The sequence below is a fragment of the Orcinus orca genome, chromosome 13 (assembly GCF_937001465.1).
Source record: "Orcinus orca chromosome 13, mOrcOrc1.1, whole genome shotgun sequence".
Classification (NCBI taxonomy): domain Eukaryota; kingdom Metazoa; phylum Chordata; class Mammalia; order Artiodactyla; family Delphinidae; genus Orcinus; species Orcinus orca.
In genome coordinates, this window is record NC_064571.1 from 52,138,003 (window position 1) to 52,159,001 (window position 20,999).

At 35.3% G+C, this 20,999-nt stretch overlaps 1 protein-coding gene across 7 annotated transcripts in view; it reads right to left on the minus strand.

Annotated features, from left to right (window-relative positions):
- Positions 1–8,908: 8,908 nt before the first annotated feature.
- Positions 8,909–20,999, minus strand: part of FOXN2 (forkhead box N2) — a 60,070-nt gene continuing 47,979 nt past the window's right edge. For 6 of the 7 annotated variants that reach the window (XM_033419123.2, XM_004264971.4, XM_033419122.2 and 3 more), the window contains one exon: positions 15,374–19,774. In XM_033419123.2, coding sequence (XP_033275014.1) covers positions 19,251–19,774 — 524 coding nt within the window. In that variant the 3' untranslated portion in view covers positions 15,374–19,250. Of the gene's footprint in view, positions 11,898–15,373; positions 19,775–20,999 lie in introns of those variants that run through there. The other variant, XM_049696250.1, reaches the window with a different exon arrangement.

Genomic DNA, 20,999 nt, shown 5'->3' on the forward strand with positions numbered 1-20,999 from the left:
CACTTTTAACTAGATTATGAATTGGTTAGTTATTTGAGTCTCAGTTTCCTCAACTGCAAAATGAGTCTTGTACTAGTTAACTTGCAAGCGTCTTACAATTCTAATGGATTATATATAATTCCCCTATTGGAGTCCCCCAAGTGAGTACCATTAATTAATTATGCAAAGATATATGTGCATTTACTATGTGCCAGGCACTGAGAGAGAAAACATGGTACCGACTGTCCTCATGAAACTCACTTAATAAGTATCTGCTAATTGATTTATTATCTAACTAAAATAATAATAATAATAAAGATTTCTGTTCTTTAGACCCACTCACCTGCGGTCAATTAATCTTCAACAAAGGAGGCAAGAATATACAATGGGGAAAAGACAGTCTCTTCAGCAAGTGGTGTTGGGAAAGTTAGACAGCTGCATGTGAATCAAAGAAGTTAGAATACACACTCACTGCATACACAAAAATAAATTCCAAATGGCTTAAAAACTTAAATATAAGACATGACACCATAAAGTTCCTAGAAGAGAATATAGGCAAAACATTCTCTTACATAAATTATACCAATGTTTTCTTAGATCAGTCTCCCAAGGCAATAGACATAAAAGCAAAAATAAACAAGTGGGACTTAATCAAACTTACAAGCTCTTGCACAGCAAAGGAAATCATAAACAAAACGAAGATAACATGCGGCCTGGGAGAAAATCCTTGCAAATGATGCGACCGACAAGGGTTTAATTTACAAAATATACAAACAGCTCATACAACTCAATAACAATAAACACAAAAAACCCAATCCAAAAATGGGCAGAACACCTAAATAGACATTTCTCCAAAGAAGACATACAGATGGCCAATAGGCACATGAAAAGATGCTCAACATCACTAATTATTAGAGAAATGCAAACCCAAACTACAATGAGGTACCACCTCATACCAGTCAGAATGGCCACCATTAAAAAGTCTACAAAGGGGCTTCCCTGGTGGCACAGTGGTTGAGAGTCCACCTGCTGGTTCAGGGGACACGGGTTCGTGCCCCAGTCCAGGAGGATCCCACGTGCCGCGGAGCGGCTGGGCCCGTGAGCCGTGGCCACTGGGCCTGCACGTGCGGAGCTTGTGCTCCGCAACGGGAGAGGCCACAAGAGTGAGAGGCCCGCGTACCGCGAAAAAAAAAAAAAGTCTACAAAAAACAAATGCTGGAGAGGGTTTGGAGAAAAGGGAACCCTCCTACACTGTTGGTGGGAATGAAAATTGGTGCAGCCACTATGGACAACAGTATGGAGGGTTCTCAAAAAAATAAAAAGAGAGTTGCCATATGATCCAGCAATCCCACTCCTGGGCATATATCTGGACAAAACTATAATTCGAGGGCTTCCCTGGTGGCGCAGAGGTTGAGAGTTCGCCTGCCGATGCAGGGGACACGGGTTCGTGTCCCAGTCCGGGAAGATCCCACATGCCGCGGAGCGGCTGGGCCCGTGAGCCATGGCCACTGGGTCTGCACGTCCGGAGCCTGTGCTCCGCAACGGGAGAGGCCACAACAGTGAGAGGCCCGTGTACCGCAAAAAAAAAAAAAAAAAACAAAACTATAATTCGAAAAGATGTATGCACCCCTATGTTCATAGCAGCACTATTTACAATAACCAAGACATGGAAACAACCTAAATGTCCATCGATAGATCAAGAGGATTAGGTATATATATATACAATGGAATATTACTCAGCCATAAAAAAGAATGGAATAATGCCATTTGAAGCTACATGGATGGACCTAGAGATTATCATACTAAGTGAAGTAAGACAAAAAGAAAGACAAATACCATATGATATCACTTATATGTGGAATCTAAAATACAACACAAATGAACTTATCTATGAAACAAAAACTGACTCACAGACATAGAGAACAGACTTGTGGTTGCCAAGGGTGTGTTGTGGGGAAGAGTTGGAGTGGGAGTTTGGGGTTAGCAGATGCAAACTATTACATATAGGATGGATAAACAAGGTCCTATTGCACAGCACAGGGAACTATATTCAATATCCTGTGATAAACCATAATGGAAAAGAATATATTGATATATATGTATAAACGAATCACTTTGCTATATAGCAGAAACTATAACATTGTAAATCACACAACATTGTAAATCAACTATACTTCAATTAAAAAAAACTTTCTCTTCTTAAGGAAATTGTTATACTGTATAACTGGGGGCAGAAAAAAAAGGTAAACAATTAGGGCTCTCAAATTAACAAAAAACCAGTTTCATGAGAGAAATTCTAAAAGAATATGCTTTTTGGGAAACAAACCAAACAGTCTGAGCAAGATGATTCTGGAAATCCAGTTTGGAAACAATACCGCCAGTCCACACCTGGGTCTGTCCAGCCCTGTGCTAAATTCTCTAGCAGAGTCAAGTGCAAAAGAGGAGGGACAATCTTGCAGAACTTTCTGACTGCTTGGAAAACTAAGATATACTTGCAAGGCCCCCTACCTGAGAACTCATACAACAACTTTGTGCAAATTAGGAAAAAGCACTACTCCAGGCAGACAAATTACAAAATGGCATCAGGGCGACAAATCAGTTAAAGACACATTTCTTGAGAATACCTGAACGAGGGTGTGTGCGGACATATGGAGCATAGGCTGATTTCAGCTCCACTCACCCCCTAACTCTGTGTTGGGCACAGACCATACACCTGTGTGACAGCCCAGCTTATGGGGAGCAAGAAAATAATGGGTCTAAAGACACCAAGGAGATAATCATGTGAGTTAAATCATGACCCTTGTGAAAAAGAGGTTTTAAAAATTTCCAAATTTACTGGTCTTTTCAAACCAAGTAAGGTCCTTAGTCTAAATAGAAAGTTTCCTCTCATGGCCTTTAGAAAGATAGCTTAAAAAAAAAAAAAAAGCTGCATTATTCATACTAAGCCATTTGTCTAGAGATTATTGCCATATCAGCAACAAGAAACCCTGACAGTGTGAGGGTTAAATGTTTAAAAATTCTCTTCCACTGAAGGCTGATCTTGTTGCCTAGTGACTGCTGCGTTGCTTGCTGCTGTCACTCACCTTTTCTCCAGAGAGTTATCCCACACTCTCATAAGGAAGGTTATGATTGGACAAAGGTGACATCATAGCACAGAGAGGAATGGCATCTCTTTGTCAAGACAGCACCAATAAGATGACTCAAGAGTTGGTGGCCAAGTGTTTTGGTTCCTTTGTTTTTGTTTCTTTAATATAGAGCTCACAAATTTGCTGAAACATTTTCTTCTTTTCTTGCCGAGCCAATTTTGCAGGTGTTAGTAGTAGTGAATTTTTGCTCATAAAAATATTCCTTGACAGCATATGGATTATCTTCCCACCCATTTAATCAACACTATCCTTGCCAAAGCCTTTCCCCCCACCGCAAGCACTTGGTCAACACTTGAGAAGCTGAATAGATTACAGGCAGAAAATGACTACCCCAGAGCTCATTATCACACTACTGGTTGCAGAGTGGAATTTCATACAAGGCAGGTTCTTCTGGGTGCTTATCTGAGAAGTACCTAAAGTGGTTCCAAAGCATCAGTTTCAAGGACAGCACTGTAATAAGCCTTCAGGGCACATACATAAGGCATCAAAAAAGTTTTTAAAAAACTAAAGTTGAAAGCACACCTACTTTTAAAATCAAGCAGTTGGAAAAATCTCACGCATTTTAGATAATAAACAAACATCAGCTCTTTGATTACTTTTAAAATTTACATCACACATGTGTGCCCTGCTTTGAAAATCAAGCCTGATAGTCTTTATTTTTTGTTTTGTTTGTTTATTTTTTGCCCTGACTTCAGCTACACATGTACTCTTGAATATTTCAGGCATTGAAGACATTAGCTATGTGATTGGAGTGTCCATTGCAGGTTCATTATGCCAGGCTGCTATATTAAATCATCTGTTGAATGTGCTCTTTTCTTGGTAAAAATTGGGTATACAGCATAGTCACAGCTGGTATAATTGGATAATTGCTTCCAATTAACGCTCTATTTCGAAAGCTGCAACTCCATATAAAGCTTAGAGTTAAGCTGTAACAAAGGAAACCCCCAAGGGGAAACAGAAGAGAGTGAGAATTCCTTTCTGCAATTCTACTGGAAAGCAATTAGAGAGAGAGAGTACTAATAAATTATATATGGTCCTGCTTTTACCTGCACTGGTAAAGAACCTGTAGTGTGTCAGCTGAAATGTGTAAATACACCACTGCCTCTCCAAAGAGCTGGCTGCAAGTGTTTGAATGTTGCAATTTCTCATTTGAATAATCAACATTTTTCTTAAAGTGAATTCAAGCTGACCATACATTTCCTGGGGAGAATACATCTAAAAGAAGGGAGAGATAGTATTTACACAGAATCAAGTTACAAGGAAATATTTAGTCTCAGAATTATCATCAAACACTGATTTTCAGGAAAAACCAATTTCATTTGTAATACAATTTCCTTTAAGAATTCAGATTGGTGTGTAAGTGAAAGCAGAAAGTGGGTGGGAGTTCTTTTAAATGAAATCTTAATAGATGTGAGGGGCAAATTCTGCTGCAACATGGTTCTTGCTCATTTGACTAGAAAGATACCAAACATCTCGGTTCTTAAAGTGTTTACTTGGTAACAGTGAATTAGGCTGTTGTAGAACTGACAGTGCTATAATTTGATCAAGATTCAGTTTTATATTTACTTTTACTCTACTTATTAAGAGATTTAATACTGTAAACAAGATCTTAAGGGAATGCTTGAATTACTTAATGAAACCTCTCAGATAGGCTAATTATAAAATTATTCCTCTCTATTCCCTTAATGCCATAAAAAACTTGGGTGGCTTAGATCCAATTATATTTAAAAGTAATAATGATGTATTTTAATAGACTTTGCAGTAATGTAGCCTTATAATAATGAGAAGAGGTAAGATTTTTACCCTATGAAACAACTTGTTAATAAGATACAGTAATATATGTGCCAGTTTAGAGAAACACCACTACTATCTTTTTTTTTTTTTCACCACTACTATCTTAACTTCCTGGATTTACATACATTTCTTGGTTTTGGAGTTATTTTGGCTTGAAGGGTAACTGTAACAGGTGATCATGTAGAGGATGCCCTGTTTTGCCAGAAGGTATTTAATTAAGATTTTGGATGTAAGCTTTGCTATGGACAATCTCTAAATCTCAAGGTGTGGTAGTGATCCTTAGAAAAATATCAATAATTTGATTACATTAGGCGCAGATCTTGGATTCTAAGTTCTTACTGTGGTGGTCACAGAACTCTGCAAGACATGGCCCCTGGTGCCTGAATACTTCACAGGCCTCAGCTCCTACCAGTCTTTCCTTTGCTCTGGATGCTCCAGGCAAATAGCCATTCCTCTTGCTAATGCTGTAAAAGCATTAAATAGCTGCAGCCTCTACTTTAGCCTTCACTGTTCCCTTCCTCTGGGTATTTGTGTATGTTGCTCCCGCACATCATTCTAATCCCTGCTCAGAGCCACCTAGGTAAGAGGTCCTCCCCATCTAAAACAGCAACTGTTGGGCTGCACCCCGCAGGCCTGCAAGCCCTGTACTTGCCTAGTTTCAAGATCGGAGAAAGAGCCTGGAGTCAGCAACAGAGACATCTATGGTTTCATGGATTGGGGAGCTTACACGTCTGAAACAAGGTCCTGGAGCAACGCCCCACCGTGTGCAGCAGACAGTTGGCAGGACATGGCGGCAGTCTCCGCTCTTGGTGGGAGGGGGAGGTTACCAGTTATAGGGGAAATGACATCATGTTGGCTCATTGGTTACTAGGGAAACTGGCAGAGGGGGATGCCCCTCATCACCCCTTTGATAAGTTATCCCTGTGGAGACGGTCTGATCTAAAGTTAGAACAATCACTAGCTGGGCCGGGGGCAAGTATGTAGGAAGACCAGTCATGTGACTAGGATATAGGTGAAGAACACACTGCTTGAGCAGGGGATGTGCAGAGAGCAAGAGGACAGCCATCTTGGGTGGCCTGACCACACAGCAGCTGTCACCTCTCCTCTTCCTCCCCTGTTTTTCTTCATAGCACTATCACTTCCGGTATTTTGTTTCAAATTTTTATTTTGCCAGTCTCCTCCCACTAGAATGTAAGCTCCATGAGGGCAGAGACTTTCATCTGTTTTGCTCACTGCAGAACCACGAGGGCCTTGGCAAAGATTTGTTGAATAAATGAATAAAACGCCAATCATTCTTCTTGTGCTTAGTTGGTCCTATAAACTAGAGGCAGAAAAGCCGGGTAGTTAAAGCACAAATTTAGGAACCAGGCTTGGTTTTTTTTAACCATTTACTAGATGGTGTAACTATTGGCAATTTAAGCTCCTTGAGTGTGGATTTCTTTGTCTATAAATAACATTACCTCATTAACCTCAAAGAGTTGATATGAGGATTAAATGAAATAACAAACAATATCTAAATGCTTGGCTTAGTACTTGCCAAGCCTGTCAAGTAGAAAACACTCATTAAGTAGTAGTTATAGCATTCCAGATAATACACTTCATAGATGACTAGATCAGATTCAGGTAGTTCTTAATTTAATTAAAATTAAAAAACCATTGAACTCCCAGCAACTGATTTTCCACACCCACCCAACCCTCCTCAGAGAATATTTCTTTCTCTCCGATCCATCTCATACTTTGTATGGGAGCCATCCGTCTGACTTGAGGTGTCTTTATTCAACTCTCAGCTCTGAAAGTAATAGAATCTGTTGAATGTATTTCAGCTTCTCATCTGTTCCTTACTAACAAATTTTTATTAACTCCTTTACTCTGCAGTTCAAATAGGACAACTTATTTTTGGTTTGCTAAAACGAGTTAGAAGGTCAAGGAGCTTTTCTCCCCAATGTCTGTGTATGTGTTTTAGCTCTCACTCCACCCACCCTGCCCACACCTCTATCTTGGACTTCTTACCTCCAGAACTGTGAGAAAATAAATGTATGTTTCTTAAGCCATCCAGTCAGTGGCAGTTTATTGTAGCAAACAGCCCTAATAGACTAGTACACTGGGCTATATAATAAGTGTATGTTTAACTTTATAAGACACTGCCAAACTGTTTTTCAAAGTGTCTGTGTTACTTTATATTCCCACCAGCAACCATGAGATTTATAATTGCTTCACATTTTTAAATTCACTTGTATTGTCAATCCTTCTAATTTTAGACAGTCTATTGCATGTGTAGTAGTATCTCATTGGGGTTTTAGTATGCATTTCTCTGATGACTAATGATGTTGAGCATCTTTCTGTGGTCTGCTATTCATATATATTTTGGGTTAACAGTCTGTTCAAATCTTTACCTGTTTTTTACTCAGTTTATGTCTCTTTAATATTGACTTGTAGGAGTTTTTTTTTAATATTCTGAATACAATCCTTTGTCAGATATACATGTTGTGAATATTTTCTCCCAGTATGTTGTTTGCTCTTTCATTTTTTTTTTTTTTTTCGGTATGTGGGCCTCTCACTGTTGTGGCCTCTCCCGTTGTGGAGCACAGGCTCTGGACGTGCAGGCTCAGCGGCCATGGCTCACGTGCCCAGCCGCTCCGCGGTATGTGGGATCTTCCCGGACCGGGGCACAAACCCACTCTTTCATTTTCTTAATGGTGTCTTTCAGAGAGCAAGAGTTTTTAATTTTGATGAGGATCAGTTTAAAAATTTTTTTCTCTTATGGTTTGTGTTTCGTGTGTTTTATCTAAGAAATCTTTGCTTGCTCTGAAGTCAAAAAGGTTTTCCTCTGTGTTTTCTTCTAAAAGTTTTACACTGTTAGCTTTAACATTTAGGTCAATGATATTGATTTTAAATAAATTTTCATGTATGGTGAGAGATAAGTCAAGATTCATCATTTTCCACATGTATATACGATTGTCCAGCACCATTAAAAAAAAAAAATTATCCCTAGTTCTTTGAATTAACTTGGCACCTTTGTCAAAAATCAACTGCTCATATATGTGTGGATTTTCTTTCTGGACTATTCTGTTTCATTGAAATATATGTATTAAACCATACTGTGTTTATTATAACTTTATAGTGAAATTTGAAATCAGGTAGTATAAGCCAGTCAACTCTTGTTTAAAAATGCTATTGGTTATTCTAAGTCATTTGCATTTCCATATAAATTTTAGAATCAGCATGCCAATTTCCTCAAAAGAACCTGCTAGATTTTGATTGGGACTGAATTGCATGTGTAGATAAATTTGGAGAGAATTGACATCTTAACAATATTTAAGTCTTTGGATCCATGAACACAGTGTATCTGTCCATTTATTTAGATGTTCTTAAGTTCTCTCAGCTAGGGTTTATACTTTTCTTTGCACAGGTCTTGCACATGTTTTGTTAAATTTTTTCCTTTGTATTTCATTTCTTGCATACTAATGTAAATTGTATTTTAAAATATTTCATCTTCCAGAAGTTTGCTGCTACTATATTGGAGTACAATAGATTTTTATAAATCATTCGACCTAGTATCCTGTGGCCTTGTTAAATTTATTAGTTCTAGTAGCCTTTTGTAGATTTCTTAGGATTTTTTATATACACAATCATGTTGTCTGTAAATAAAGGTGACTTTATTTCTACCTTTCCAAGCTCTATGCCCTTTAGTTATCCCACCCCGCCCCTCCTCTATTTTATTTTTTTGGCCTTACCAAAGTGGTGAGGAGGCCCAGTAAAATATAGAAGTAATGAGAGGGGACACCCTTGGCTTATTCATAATTAAAGGGGAAGTGGTCAGCCTCTCACCATTCGATATGATGTTTGCTGTAGATTTTTCAGAGATGCCTTTTATCAGGCAGAAGAATGTCAAGAACTGTGAAGGATGTGAGCTTTCACAGTACTTTCAAGCTAACAAGCTTACCTGCTACAGTTTCATGGATGCTGGCAGAAAACATGAGACTCCTGGGTCAGAGACAAAGAAATTTATTACTTACAGTACAGCAAGCAACATGAGCTTCACAGTCACTTTGGGTTTCAGTTTTCCCATGGGGTTGTGCAGAGCAGCCCAGGTGAATGCTGCTTAGGAAACCCTAATATTTTATAAAGGCTGCAAGCAAATGTGTCTGACCTTTGCCCCAAAGTGAGCCATTCTCTTTATTATGCTGGACCGCTAAGAAACCTGTCCTCTACTCTGAAGGTAGACACTATATCCACCTTCCACAGTCATCCACTATAAAAATATCCTTGAAAATATAGTTCTGAAGAAAAGATTGCCAGTGCCTCTGTTTGCAAGACATAGGAAAGTGTGAGACACCCTACTTCACCTCCATTAGGATGATTTAGGATTACTATTATGAGAGAGAGAGGGAGAAAGGAAGAAAAGAACAAGTGTTGGAGGGGATATGGAAAAATTGGACCATTTGAGCATTGCTGTGGGAATGTAAAAGGGTACAGCTGCTGTAGAAAACAGTATCATGGTTCCACAAAAAAACTGAACACAGAATTGTCATATCATCTGGTAATTCTACTTCTAGGTATATACCCACCAAAATTGAAAGCAGGTATTTAAACAGATACTTGTGCACCAATGTTCACAGCAGCATTATGCATAAGACCCAACAGGTAGAAACAACTCAAATGTTCATCAACAGATGAATAGGTAAACAAAATATGGTATGCATTATGGTATGTATATACATTGTATGTATATTATATATTATTTATGGTAAGTTTATAGTGATACAAGCCTACCTCAACAAACAAACAAAAAATCTAATATAACCTAAACTTACACCTAAAGGAACTAGAAAAAGAACAAACAAAACCCAAAGTTAGAAGAAAAGAAGTAATAAAGATCATAGCACAAATAAGTGAAACAGAGACTAAAAGACAATAGAAAAGATGAAGAAAACTAAGATCTGGTTCTTTGAAAAGATAAACAAAATAGATAAACTTTTAGCCAGACTTATCAAGGAAAAAAGAGAACAGTCTCAAATAAACAAAATCAGAAATGAAAGGGAACTTACAACTGACACCACAGAAATATAAAGGATCATAAGAGATTACTATGAACAATTATACACAAATAAAATGGACAACCTAGAAGAAATGAACAGATTCCTAGAAATGCATAACCTCCCAAGACTGAATCTGGAAGAAATAGAAAATATGAACAGACTGATTATCACTAATGAAAGTGAATCAATAATTTAAACACTCCCAACAAGCATACGTCCAGGACGTTTCAGATGGCTTCACAGGTGAATTCTACCAAATATTTAAAGGAGTTAACACCTATCCTTGTCAAACTATTCCAAAAAATTGAAGAGAAAGGAATGCTTCCAAACTCATTCTTTGAGGCCAACATCACTCTGATACCAAAACCAGACAAAGGTACTACAAAAAAAGAAAATTACAGGCCAACACAGGAACATAAATTCAAAAATCCTCAACAAAGTATTAACAAACTGAACTCAACAATACATTAAAAGGATCCTACACCATGATTAAGTGGGACTTATCCCAGGAATGAAAGGATGGTTCAATATCTCAAATCAATGTGATACACCATATTAACAAATTGAAGAATAAAAATTATATGATCATCTCAATAGATGCAGAAAACTTTTGACAAAATTCAATATCATTTATGATAAAAACTCTCAGTGAAGTGGGTACAGAAGGAACATAACTGAACATACGACTTTTATTAAGTCATATATGACAAACCTACAGCCAACACTTACAACTACATCAAAAAGAATAAAGTACCTAGGAATAAATCTAACTAAGGAGGTAAAAGACCTGTACTGGGAGAACTATGAGACATTGATGAAAGAAATTGAACATAACACAAACAAATATTCCATGCTCATGGACTGGAAGAATTAATATTGCTAAAATGACTGGATTCCCCAGGCAATTTTTCAGATTCTATGCAATTCTATCAAAATACCAATGCATTTTTCTCAGAACTAAAACAAGTACTTTGAACTGAAACACAAAAGACCCTGTATTACTAAAATAATCTTGAGAAAGAAGAACAAAGCTGGAAGTATTATGCTATTTGATTTCAAGGTATACTACAAAGTTACAGTAAATAAAACAGTATAGTACTGGCACAAAAACAGACATATACATCAGTGGAAGAGAACAGAGAGCCCAGAAATAAACCCATGCTTATAATATCAATTAATCTATGACAAAGAATCGAGAGCACACAATGGGGAAAAGACAGCCTCTTCAATAAATGGTGCTGGGAAAACTGGGCAGCTACATGCAAAAGAATCAAACTGGACTACTTTCTCACACGATATACAAAGATAAACTCAAAATGGATTAAAGACTTAAATGTAAGACCTGAAGCCATAAAATTCTTAGAAGAAAGCTTAGTAATATGCTCTTTGACATTTGTCTTAGCAATATTCTTCCCCTCAGGCAAGGGAAATAAGCACAAAAATAAACAAAAGGGACTACATCAAACTAAAAAGCTTTTGCACAGTGAAGAAACTATTAACAAATGAGAAAACAGCCTTCTGAATAGAAGAAAATATTTGCAGATGATATAACTGATAAGGGATTACTATCCAAAATGTAGAGGACTCATACAAGTCAACATCAAAAAAACAAACAACCTGATTGAAAAATGGGTAGAGAACCTGAATAGACATTTTCCCAAAGAAGACATACAGATGGCAACAGACACATGAAAAGGTGCTCAACATCAATATCATAATAGAAATGCAAATCAAAACCACAGAGAGATACCACCTTACACCTGTCAGAAAAGCTACTATCAAAAAGACAATAAATGACAGGTGTTGGGAAGGATGTAGATGAAAGGAACCCTTGTGCTATTTGTGGGCATGTAAATTGGTACAGCCAATATGGAAAACAGTATGGAGATTCCTCAAAATATTAGAACTACCATGATCCAGCATTTCCACTTCTGGGTATCTGAAGAAAACAAAAACACGAATTCAAAAACATATATTAATCTCTATTTTCACTGCAGCATTATTTAAAATAGCCAAGATATGGAAGCAACCTAAGTGTCCACTGATAGATGAATAAAGATGTGGAATATATACATACATACACACACACACACACATAAATATCTACCTATCTATCTATATATATATGCCATAAAAAATGAAATCTTGCAGCCTGTAACAATATGGGTGGACCTAAAGTGTATTATGCTAAATGAAATAAGACAAAGACAAATACAGTATGATTTCACTTATATGTGGAATCTAAAAATCAAAACAAATGTAACAAAACAGAAACAGATTCATAGATACGTATATAGAAAAAACTGGTTGTTGCCAGAGGGGAGGTGCGATGGAATAAATGAGTGAAATAGGTGAGGGAGATTAAGAGGTATAAACTTTAGCTGTAAAATAAGTCCCAGGGATGTAATGTACAGCATAGGGAATATAGTAATATCATAATAACTTTGTATGGTGACAGATGGTAACTAGACTTATCGTGGTAATCATTTTGTAATGTATAAAAATATTGAATCACCATGCTATGCTGTACACTTGAAACTAATATAATATTGTAGGTCAATTATACTTCAGAAAAATTTGTTCATTTCATCTAAGTTGAATGAATTGGCTTAACGGTCTTAATAGTACTCTTTTATTATCCTTTTAATACCTGTAGGATCTGTCCTTATGTCTCATTTCATTTCTGATTTTGCTAATTTGTGTCCTTTTTATGTTTCCCCATTAATTAATCTGGCTAGAATTGTATCACTCTTATTGATCGCGTCAAAAATATTTCATATATTTTGCCCAGTTTTCTGGTTGTTTACAGAGGAGCTTAAATCTGACCCTGTTACTTCATTATGGCTGCAAGTCAAAGTGTCAGGGTGAAACAACGAGAACCTATTGTATAGCACCGGGAACTGTATTCAAAATATTGTAATAACCTATAATGGAAAAGAATCTGTAAAGTGTGTGTATATATATATATATATATTCAGTTATATACATATAATTGAATCTCTTTACTATACACCTGAAACATTGTAAATCAACTATATTCCAATACAAAAAAAAAGCGGGGAGAAAACCAAGTCATGGAATAAAATTGGGGGAAAAAACCCATAAACAAAGTGTTAGGGTGATTTCTTAAACCACATACACCTTCATCGGCTTCCCTACGTACTTAAAATAAAAGCCCAAATCTTTAATTTGACTCACGTGGCTTTGCAAAGTTTGGCCCCAGCTCTTTTGCTTTGTAAGACTAGCCTGTTACTTCACTGAAAATCTCATGTTTCCTCCAATCACAGGGCTCTTAGTGAATGCTATTATCCTTGCCCAGAAGAATTTGCCATGCTTTCATTCCAAAATTACCTGCTTCTTTCAGATTTCAGCTTAAATTACATTCCTCAGGGTAACCTCCCCTGAAACCCCAGATTAAATGTTATATATTTTGAGAGCTCCTTATTTTCTTCTTTCATGGCAATCACCACAATTCACAATTGTGTTTACATTTTTGAGAGGGACTGTCTATTTTTCTTCTTAGTGTGTATTGTATGTCCAACACTTAAAACCCAGTGCTTGGGATTAAGCACTGAAATACTTCAGTGAAAAGATGTTCAGTTCACAAAGGGTGTGCAACTTCTTGTCAATTCGTCTCAATATACAGGATTATCATATGAATTTAGTTCCATGGCAGAGCACTTTATTTAGCCTCGCTTAAAACACCAAGTCCTAACCATTGGACCACCAGGGAATTCCCGACTGCAGAGTACTTTAATCTGGCTGCAGTCTCTATTTCAAATTCTCAACCAGCAGATAGCAATTTTGCTTCAGGTTCTTAAATCTCCCCTAAATTAATAATTTTTACAATCTTTCTTTCCTGCACAACTCCTAGTTTCCTCTATTATTAAAATTTCCCAACAAGGTGGATTTGTTAAGTATTTACTTGAACCAAAACCTCACGGTTAAGGAAAATCTATAATGGAAGAAAATCCACCTAAACAAAATTTCTGTGTAAGAATCACTTTCAGTTAAGAGGGGATTGTTGTTTATCCACTATATTATGAGGTACATAACTTGCTCTGGAGTTCACTGAAGAGTGTTTCTAGTTTTCCAACAATCTTTGGAACACAAACTATCCTTAAATATAAGTTATATTCTCTGTGTAGCACATGGCTATTTTAATTTAGAGGATGACAGCGTCTAAACATTCCTCTACTTAAAATTTCATGGAGCATATTAATATGGCTATTTCTAAGATTAGTAATTATTTTCATTCTTAAAGATTCTCAACACTTTTATATCTAAATTTTTGTATTTTGCTAGCTTCATTTCCCCAAAAACAAAAAAACAAAGATCCATGTCCTGAAATTCTTGAGGAAAAGACTAAACATGTTTTAACCTATATTTTAATATTTTTCTAAAAATGGTGTATAAAAATTATACTAGCTCAGAACTTGTATGAGCGAGAAAGTGGTGAATCTAACAGTGAGAATAAGATTCTCTTTAAAGGGACAAATACATGAATCCCAAATGGCTACTTTTAAATGAATCTGGATTTCAAAGGGAGTTTAAAATCAATATGGCTGTCTCACCAACTCATTTTGAATACACAACTCTAGGTAGATACTACCGTTTAAATGACCAGCACAGAACTTCAAAGAAGTGACAGGGGAAATTAAAATCAAAGTAGTGGTTGTAGATTATTCCATTTTACAATGGATGCCCAATTTTTAACAGGTGATTATTATGGGTATTTTTGAAGTAAAACTACTGTACAGTTGACCCTTGAGTAAGGTGGGTTTGAACTTCGAGAGTCTACTCATACTTGGGTATTTTTCAATAGTAAGTACTACAATACTACACAGTCCACAGTTGGTTGAATCTGCCTTTACGGAGGAACTGAAGATACAGAGGGCTGACTATAAGTTATATGTGAATTAACCTCCACGTTGTTCAAGGGTCAACTGTATTTAGAAATAGTCTTTTTTTTCGGCCATGCCGTGTGGCTTGTGGGATCTTAGTTCCCTGACCAGGCACTGAACCCAGGCCCTCAGCAGTGAGAGTGCACAGTCCTAACCACTGGACCACCAGGGAATTCTCAGAAATAAACCTTAATAATTACATATTCTACTCAATTTTTCTTAGTTATATTTCAAAATATCATTATATATACGAACAGGAAAAGTTCAACTTCAGGAAGAGAATAATGTAATTCACACTATTTTAGCTTTCAATGATCAAGATGACATATAAAAACCAGGAAAAAGAATACTTTCAAAAAATAGCCTTTAAAAAATTCTGAAATTAAAACTTTTATTCTTCATCTGCATGACTCCAACTTTGTAACACTGGAATAGAAAGAGTGTGTCAGTGTAGGAGTATGAACCACCTACATCTATACTACCAACCCCCAAAGGAGAGAGAAAGTACAAGTACGTTATAAAACAAGGTTTATTCTGTAATACTTTATCATAATGAATTGCATCTCTTTGGTAAAAATAAACTTTATAAACAATTTAATAATCAGAGGTTAGATACAAAAACTAAACATTTGTTAAGTTGTTTTTAATATGAGCAAAGACTGGCAACTGAGAAGTGGTACACTTGGACTGGTCATCTACTTACTGGCAATTATAACTCAAACTCGGTAATTTTTATGCTACATTAGAAAAGAGGATAAGGACAGTTTAATAACTCAAATTTCTTGAATCAGCATTCTTTCACTTAAAAATAAATAATAGTTACAATGAATTGGCAATTATACATTTTTATACACTATGTAATGGCAACATAATACTTTAAAATTAAGCACTTAGTTTAATAAGAAATGTACAACAATTTTAAAAACAAGTTTTGACAATGGCACTGGCAGTTAGATGCAAAAAATGTGCTTTTAAAAAAATGGCAGGTATAACATTAAAATACTCTACTTTGTCTTTCAATAAATATTTTGACTACATCATTAACATACTAAAGCAAACTTTGTTTAAATCAAAGCTTATATAACATTTCAAACTAACAAAAAACTATAAAATATATGTAAACTAGAAAGCCTCAAAGTTTCTTAATTAAATGCTATGGTCTTCACAAAAGGTTCTTAAGTTACTGTAGTATTTAAGACAATAGTCTTCACAGCTTTGTGAAGTATTCACACCTGTTGCTTAAATTGCTGGGAAAGGCCTCCTGGTCTACGAAGACACACACATTCCCCCCTTAAAACTTTCTCTAGTTTTGAATTCGTGCTAACATATATTTAACTGACGACCCAGTATGACACTTTACATAATGCCTCAGAAAGTAGCAAAAGAAAAAATATATATATTCTAAACTTTACTATATACAAAGGAATCTGAGTTAAGAGAAGTCACATTGGTTACAAGGAGGACATGAAAGGCTCAAAGGTGGAGAAAAGGAGGTGATCCACCAATAATTAGCTTCTCCATGTAATACTTTCTTTCTCTGAATTTGAAAAGTAAAATAAAACATGAACTAACTTAGTAATATATTGCACAAATCAATTTCAAAAATACATATTCATGAAACACTGATTCTATTTGGGATGTGAAAGATGAAGATTAACTGTTAAAACTTCTACTAGGGATCTATTATAAACTGGAATCGGTTGTTACAATTTATATTGATGCAAGGCAAATTATATGTTAGTTTAAGTCACAGTTTTAAAATATAAAATCTCTCCAGGATTGCCAAGTTGTTTTTATTATAGTAAAATTTGCTAGTAATATATTCTTAGAAATACAATTTCCAGTCCATAGAACTTGAAATGACTTTCCTTAACTGGGTGGTTATTAGCTATGTTTTTATCTCAACAAACCTGAGGAATGGGATGTCTATGGAAGTATTAATGGTGGACCATAATTAAAAAGGTTCTTCACCTTAAAAATAACTGCCTTGGTAAATCAGCAAATGGAAAGTGATGCACTGAATTCTATATAAGAATTCAATATAAAATATCCTATAACTTCTTCCTGTTAGGTTTTAGTGTGAAAGTTTATTGACCTTGCTAGTGATGAACAGAACTTTTAACTTTTAAATTTGTGGGAAGAGTACAATGAAGAGGGAGAGAAAATCAAGTTTAAAGAGTTATTGTTATTTATATTAAAACAAAAATAACTTTGAAGATCTCTATTTGAACTGGGAAGGACTTTCCCCCTCCTTATCTTACTTTCCTTTACTTCACAAATACTAATTATCTAATGGACTGGAACCAGACAGAACATTTGCGGTACAGAATTTCAGCTGAACAAGATAAATTGGAACCAGATCATTAAAACACTGTTAATAAGGTCTATACAGAGGGCCACAGTAAATAGCTTAAAAACATTTTGTTATTAAAATGATTTTTATAATCTCGGTACTACTTATACCATGGTAAAAACAATTTCTGGTGTTATAAGCACTGTCTACAGTAAAAGATGTTAACTTGGGTTAGCCATTTTCTGTAGCAGATGTGACATATACGAAGAACAAAAAAATCCAATACCTCATCCTGCACACTTATTCATTATCAACACATTGAAAGATTACTATTTTTCAACAGCACCGATTCTATAAATGTGGCTATCCAGGTTCAATTACAATTAACATGGGAACAGGACAGGTAATATTAATGTTATCCCTGGCTTAAAGTCTTGCCAACTGAAAAAGACGTTTTCATTATGCTTCTCGTTTCAGTTTTGCCCAAATAAACTCTACAAGTTAAAAATATTTGTTTAAAAAAAATCCAAGAAAATGCTTTATTGTCATAGAAGTAGCTGAAAGTAACAAACCAAAATCGTGAGCTTATGTGTGTATGTACGTATATGTGTGTATGTATATGTATATATGAAATTATCAGAAAATGAAAACAAGGTCATTGTCTATGAAACAGGATGTAGCATGAGATAAGACTGAACTTTTGGAAAGTTGCTCCTGCCGTTGTAAAAAAATATATAGTGAATAAGTTGAGTTTTATTAGTATCCCTGTTCCTTTTGAATGATATAGTCACATTATATAAATGATATGAAAAAATGTATCATACAAGCAGATTTGTTCAAATACTGAAAAAGGCCTTGGTCAATACACATTTCGAACAGTAACAAAATCTTTTAGCATGGATTTAATGGCACATAATAGGTATTACACTGCCTCCTCAAAAGGATGTATTATATAAGATTTAATTTTATACGAATTTTGAAATCCACGAAGGCATTTTGTCTCTATAGTTTTGTTAAATCCTTTACCTTAACTGGGTGCACATACAAATTTAATTCATACAAAGTTTGGGCAGAATTTTTTTCCTAAATGATCTACCTTTATTTACGATAACATAAGTAATACGTATTCAAAGTGTTTATATTAGATTACACTCCATTCGTACTACAAGATTCTCAGAATGCAGGACATTTAACAAGCAAATGAAAGATCCTCTTATTGCAGAAGTGTGCCAAAATGGGTGTTAACTTCCTAATACACTCTATGGCTATATCCTCTCATTGGATAGTTTCTCCTCAACAAAGACAGTTAGTGGCTAAAATTCAAACAATGGTTGCAAAGCACTTTGGGAAAGAAGAAATGGCTCCAATAAATGCTATGCAATATCTGGGAAGTTAAAAAATTTCAAAGATAATACAGTAATAGGAATTACAGGGTTCTTAAATGAAATTACATCACAAAATTGCCTTTTCTAAATCTTAGAATTTTTGCTGTACTGCCTATGTATCCAAAAGGAACTTTCTAGCCATCTAGGATCTTTTCCAATTTATATTCAACTTTGTTCACGTGTCAACAAAAAATAATTAAAAACAAAAACTAAGACAAAATAAAAAATTGAAATCTCATCCTACTGGATTGCATTGTGTCAAGAGAGGAGTATGTGAGAAAGAAAGCAGCAAAATTTTTAGCTGGATCAGCAACTATAATTAATTACAGATTGGAAGAGAAAATGAAAAAAATATGTTACAGAGTTGCCAATTCATATATTTGGACACATTAATAGAATAAAAGATTTTCCCTACAAGTTTAAGACAGAGGCTGGGGATTTTTTTTACATAATATTTCCAAATCTTATCACACTTATCACAGAAATTATGCTTTTAGGACTTCACATCATATTTATGATTGGGCATGATCCTAACAGCAATTATTTAATAAAAATTTAAAAAACAAAAGTGTTTAGAAATAAACAGGTAATTAGCACCCCTCCCCCACCCTGAAACAAAAGAAGTCCATTATGGCTTTGATATCCCTTGTAAAGAATTAAGTAGAAGAGTATTGCCACATTTAAAAATAATTTCACACTAATAAGTATTTCTATTTTTTCCGCTGCTTTTGATTTTGTGTCTTTGCAGTACTTATTAGGGAACCTAGACATGTACGAATTCCAGCAAGGTGGAGCAGAGATCCAGCTGCCTCTTTGAGCTCCTCATCAATTTCTTGACACGACTGTTTTCGCATCTTTTTGTCTGGCTGCCCTTTTTCAGAGGTATCTGCACAAGCCTGTGATGCATAGCCACTGTCTCCAAGAGGATCATCTTCATAATCAACGTCTGTATCTTCTTCACTGTGAAATCCTTCACTGCCATCACTTCCTACATGGCTACTCTTTGGGATAAATTCATATACCTCATCCACAGAAGACAGGGAAGACACACTAGACCTGGATGCACAACGCTGTGCTGTCATGCTACTTGCACTGTAATTGTGGTCTTCTTTTGGATCAATGCTGGTGGCTAAAGAATCACTCTCGTGTAATCGCAGAGCACTGGAATGATTAAATGCATTGCTATAACTCCTTTTTTTTTGCACTGCTGTTTTAAGAGGAAGAGGCTTCTCACCTGTGGAAAATAAAGCTTCCATCAATAAATCAAATGCATTTGATTGCAGAAACAGGCCATTTAAAACTACTACATCACTCCTGAATAAGTGCTTTAGATTGGTAATGTTTTGTGGGTTTTCAAATTTTATGCAGACCATATCATCCTGTAGGTATTAATGTGAAACATTTTTAAACCACTTAATGGTATGTCTTGACCTTTCCATGGACAATATAATTACTTTGAGCTGCTTGCACAGAATGCCTCAATATCAATGTGCCACTGGTTAGCTAACCATTTACTTATTGATATTTAGGTTGTTGCCAGTTTTCCACTATTACAAATAATACTGCAATGAAAATCCATCCACAAGCCTTTTCTTACACATACACAATATTTTTCTAGGAGAGGTAACAAGAAATATAATTAATAAGTAAAAGAATATACACATTTTAAGTTTTAATTGGTATTTCCAAACTGCCTTCCAAAATGGTTGTACCAATTTATATTCTACAGTGTATGACAATACCCATTTCCTATACTTAACCCCTAATATTATCAATCATTTTAATTTTTCATAATCTCATGGACAAAAAGATAGTATCAATATCGTTTCATTTTGTATCTCCCTGATTTCTAGAGAAGCCGCATCTTTTCAAACGTGTGTTGTCCATCTATATATTTCCTCCTCTGAGGCCCACCTATTCATATATTTTGCTGACTTTTCTGTTGAACTGTTTCCTTATTTCTTACTTATAAAATCTTTTTTATATACACATGTATACTCAATATTATTCCTTTGTCTGTATATAAAGTGAAGAAATATGTTGTCCCAGTGTTATGCTTAAAGATATCTGCTGTTGTCAGAACTCTAAAATTTTGATGTTTAATTAAATTTACACAGCTTTTATGGATTTCGCATTTTGTATCTCATCTCAAAAAAGGCTTTTTCCATTTCAAGGTTATAAACATACTTTTCTATGTTTTCTTATTCATAGCTTTCATTTTTACTTTTAAATCTTCAAGCTTAATTTCTAAGTATGCTATTTATTTCTTCATTTCTTAGTCAATGTAACAAGATCTATCACAGCATTAGCCTCTATCTCTCAACTGCTCACATAAATTAAAAGAAATATAATAAAACAGAAACTAAGTTATTCAGATGAAAACACAATCTAGTTAGAAAGAAGTAATTCTGCCTGCAACACTAATATTTTGCATCCTAAATGACATTTGAGGGACTTCC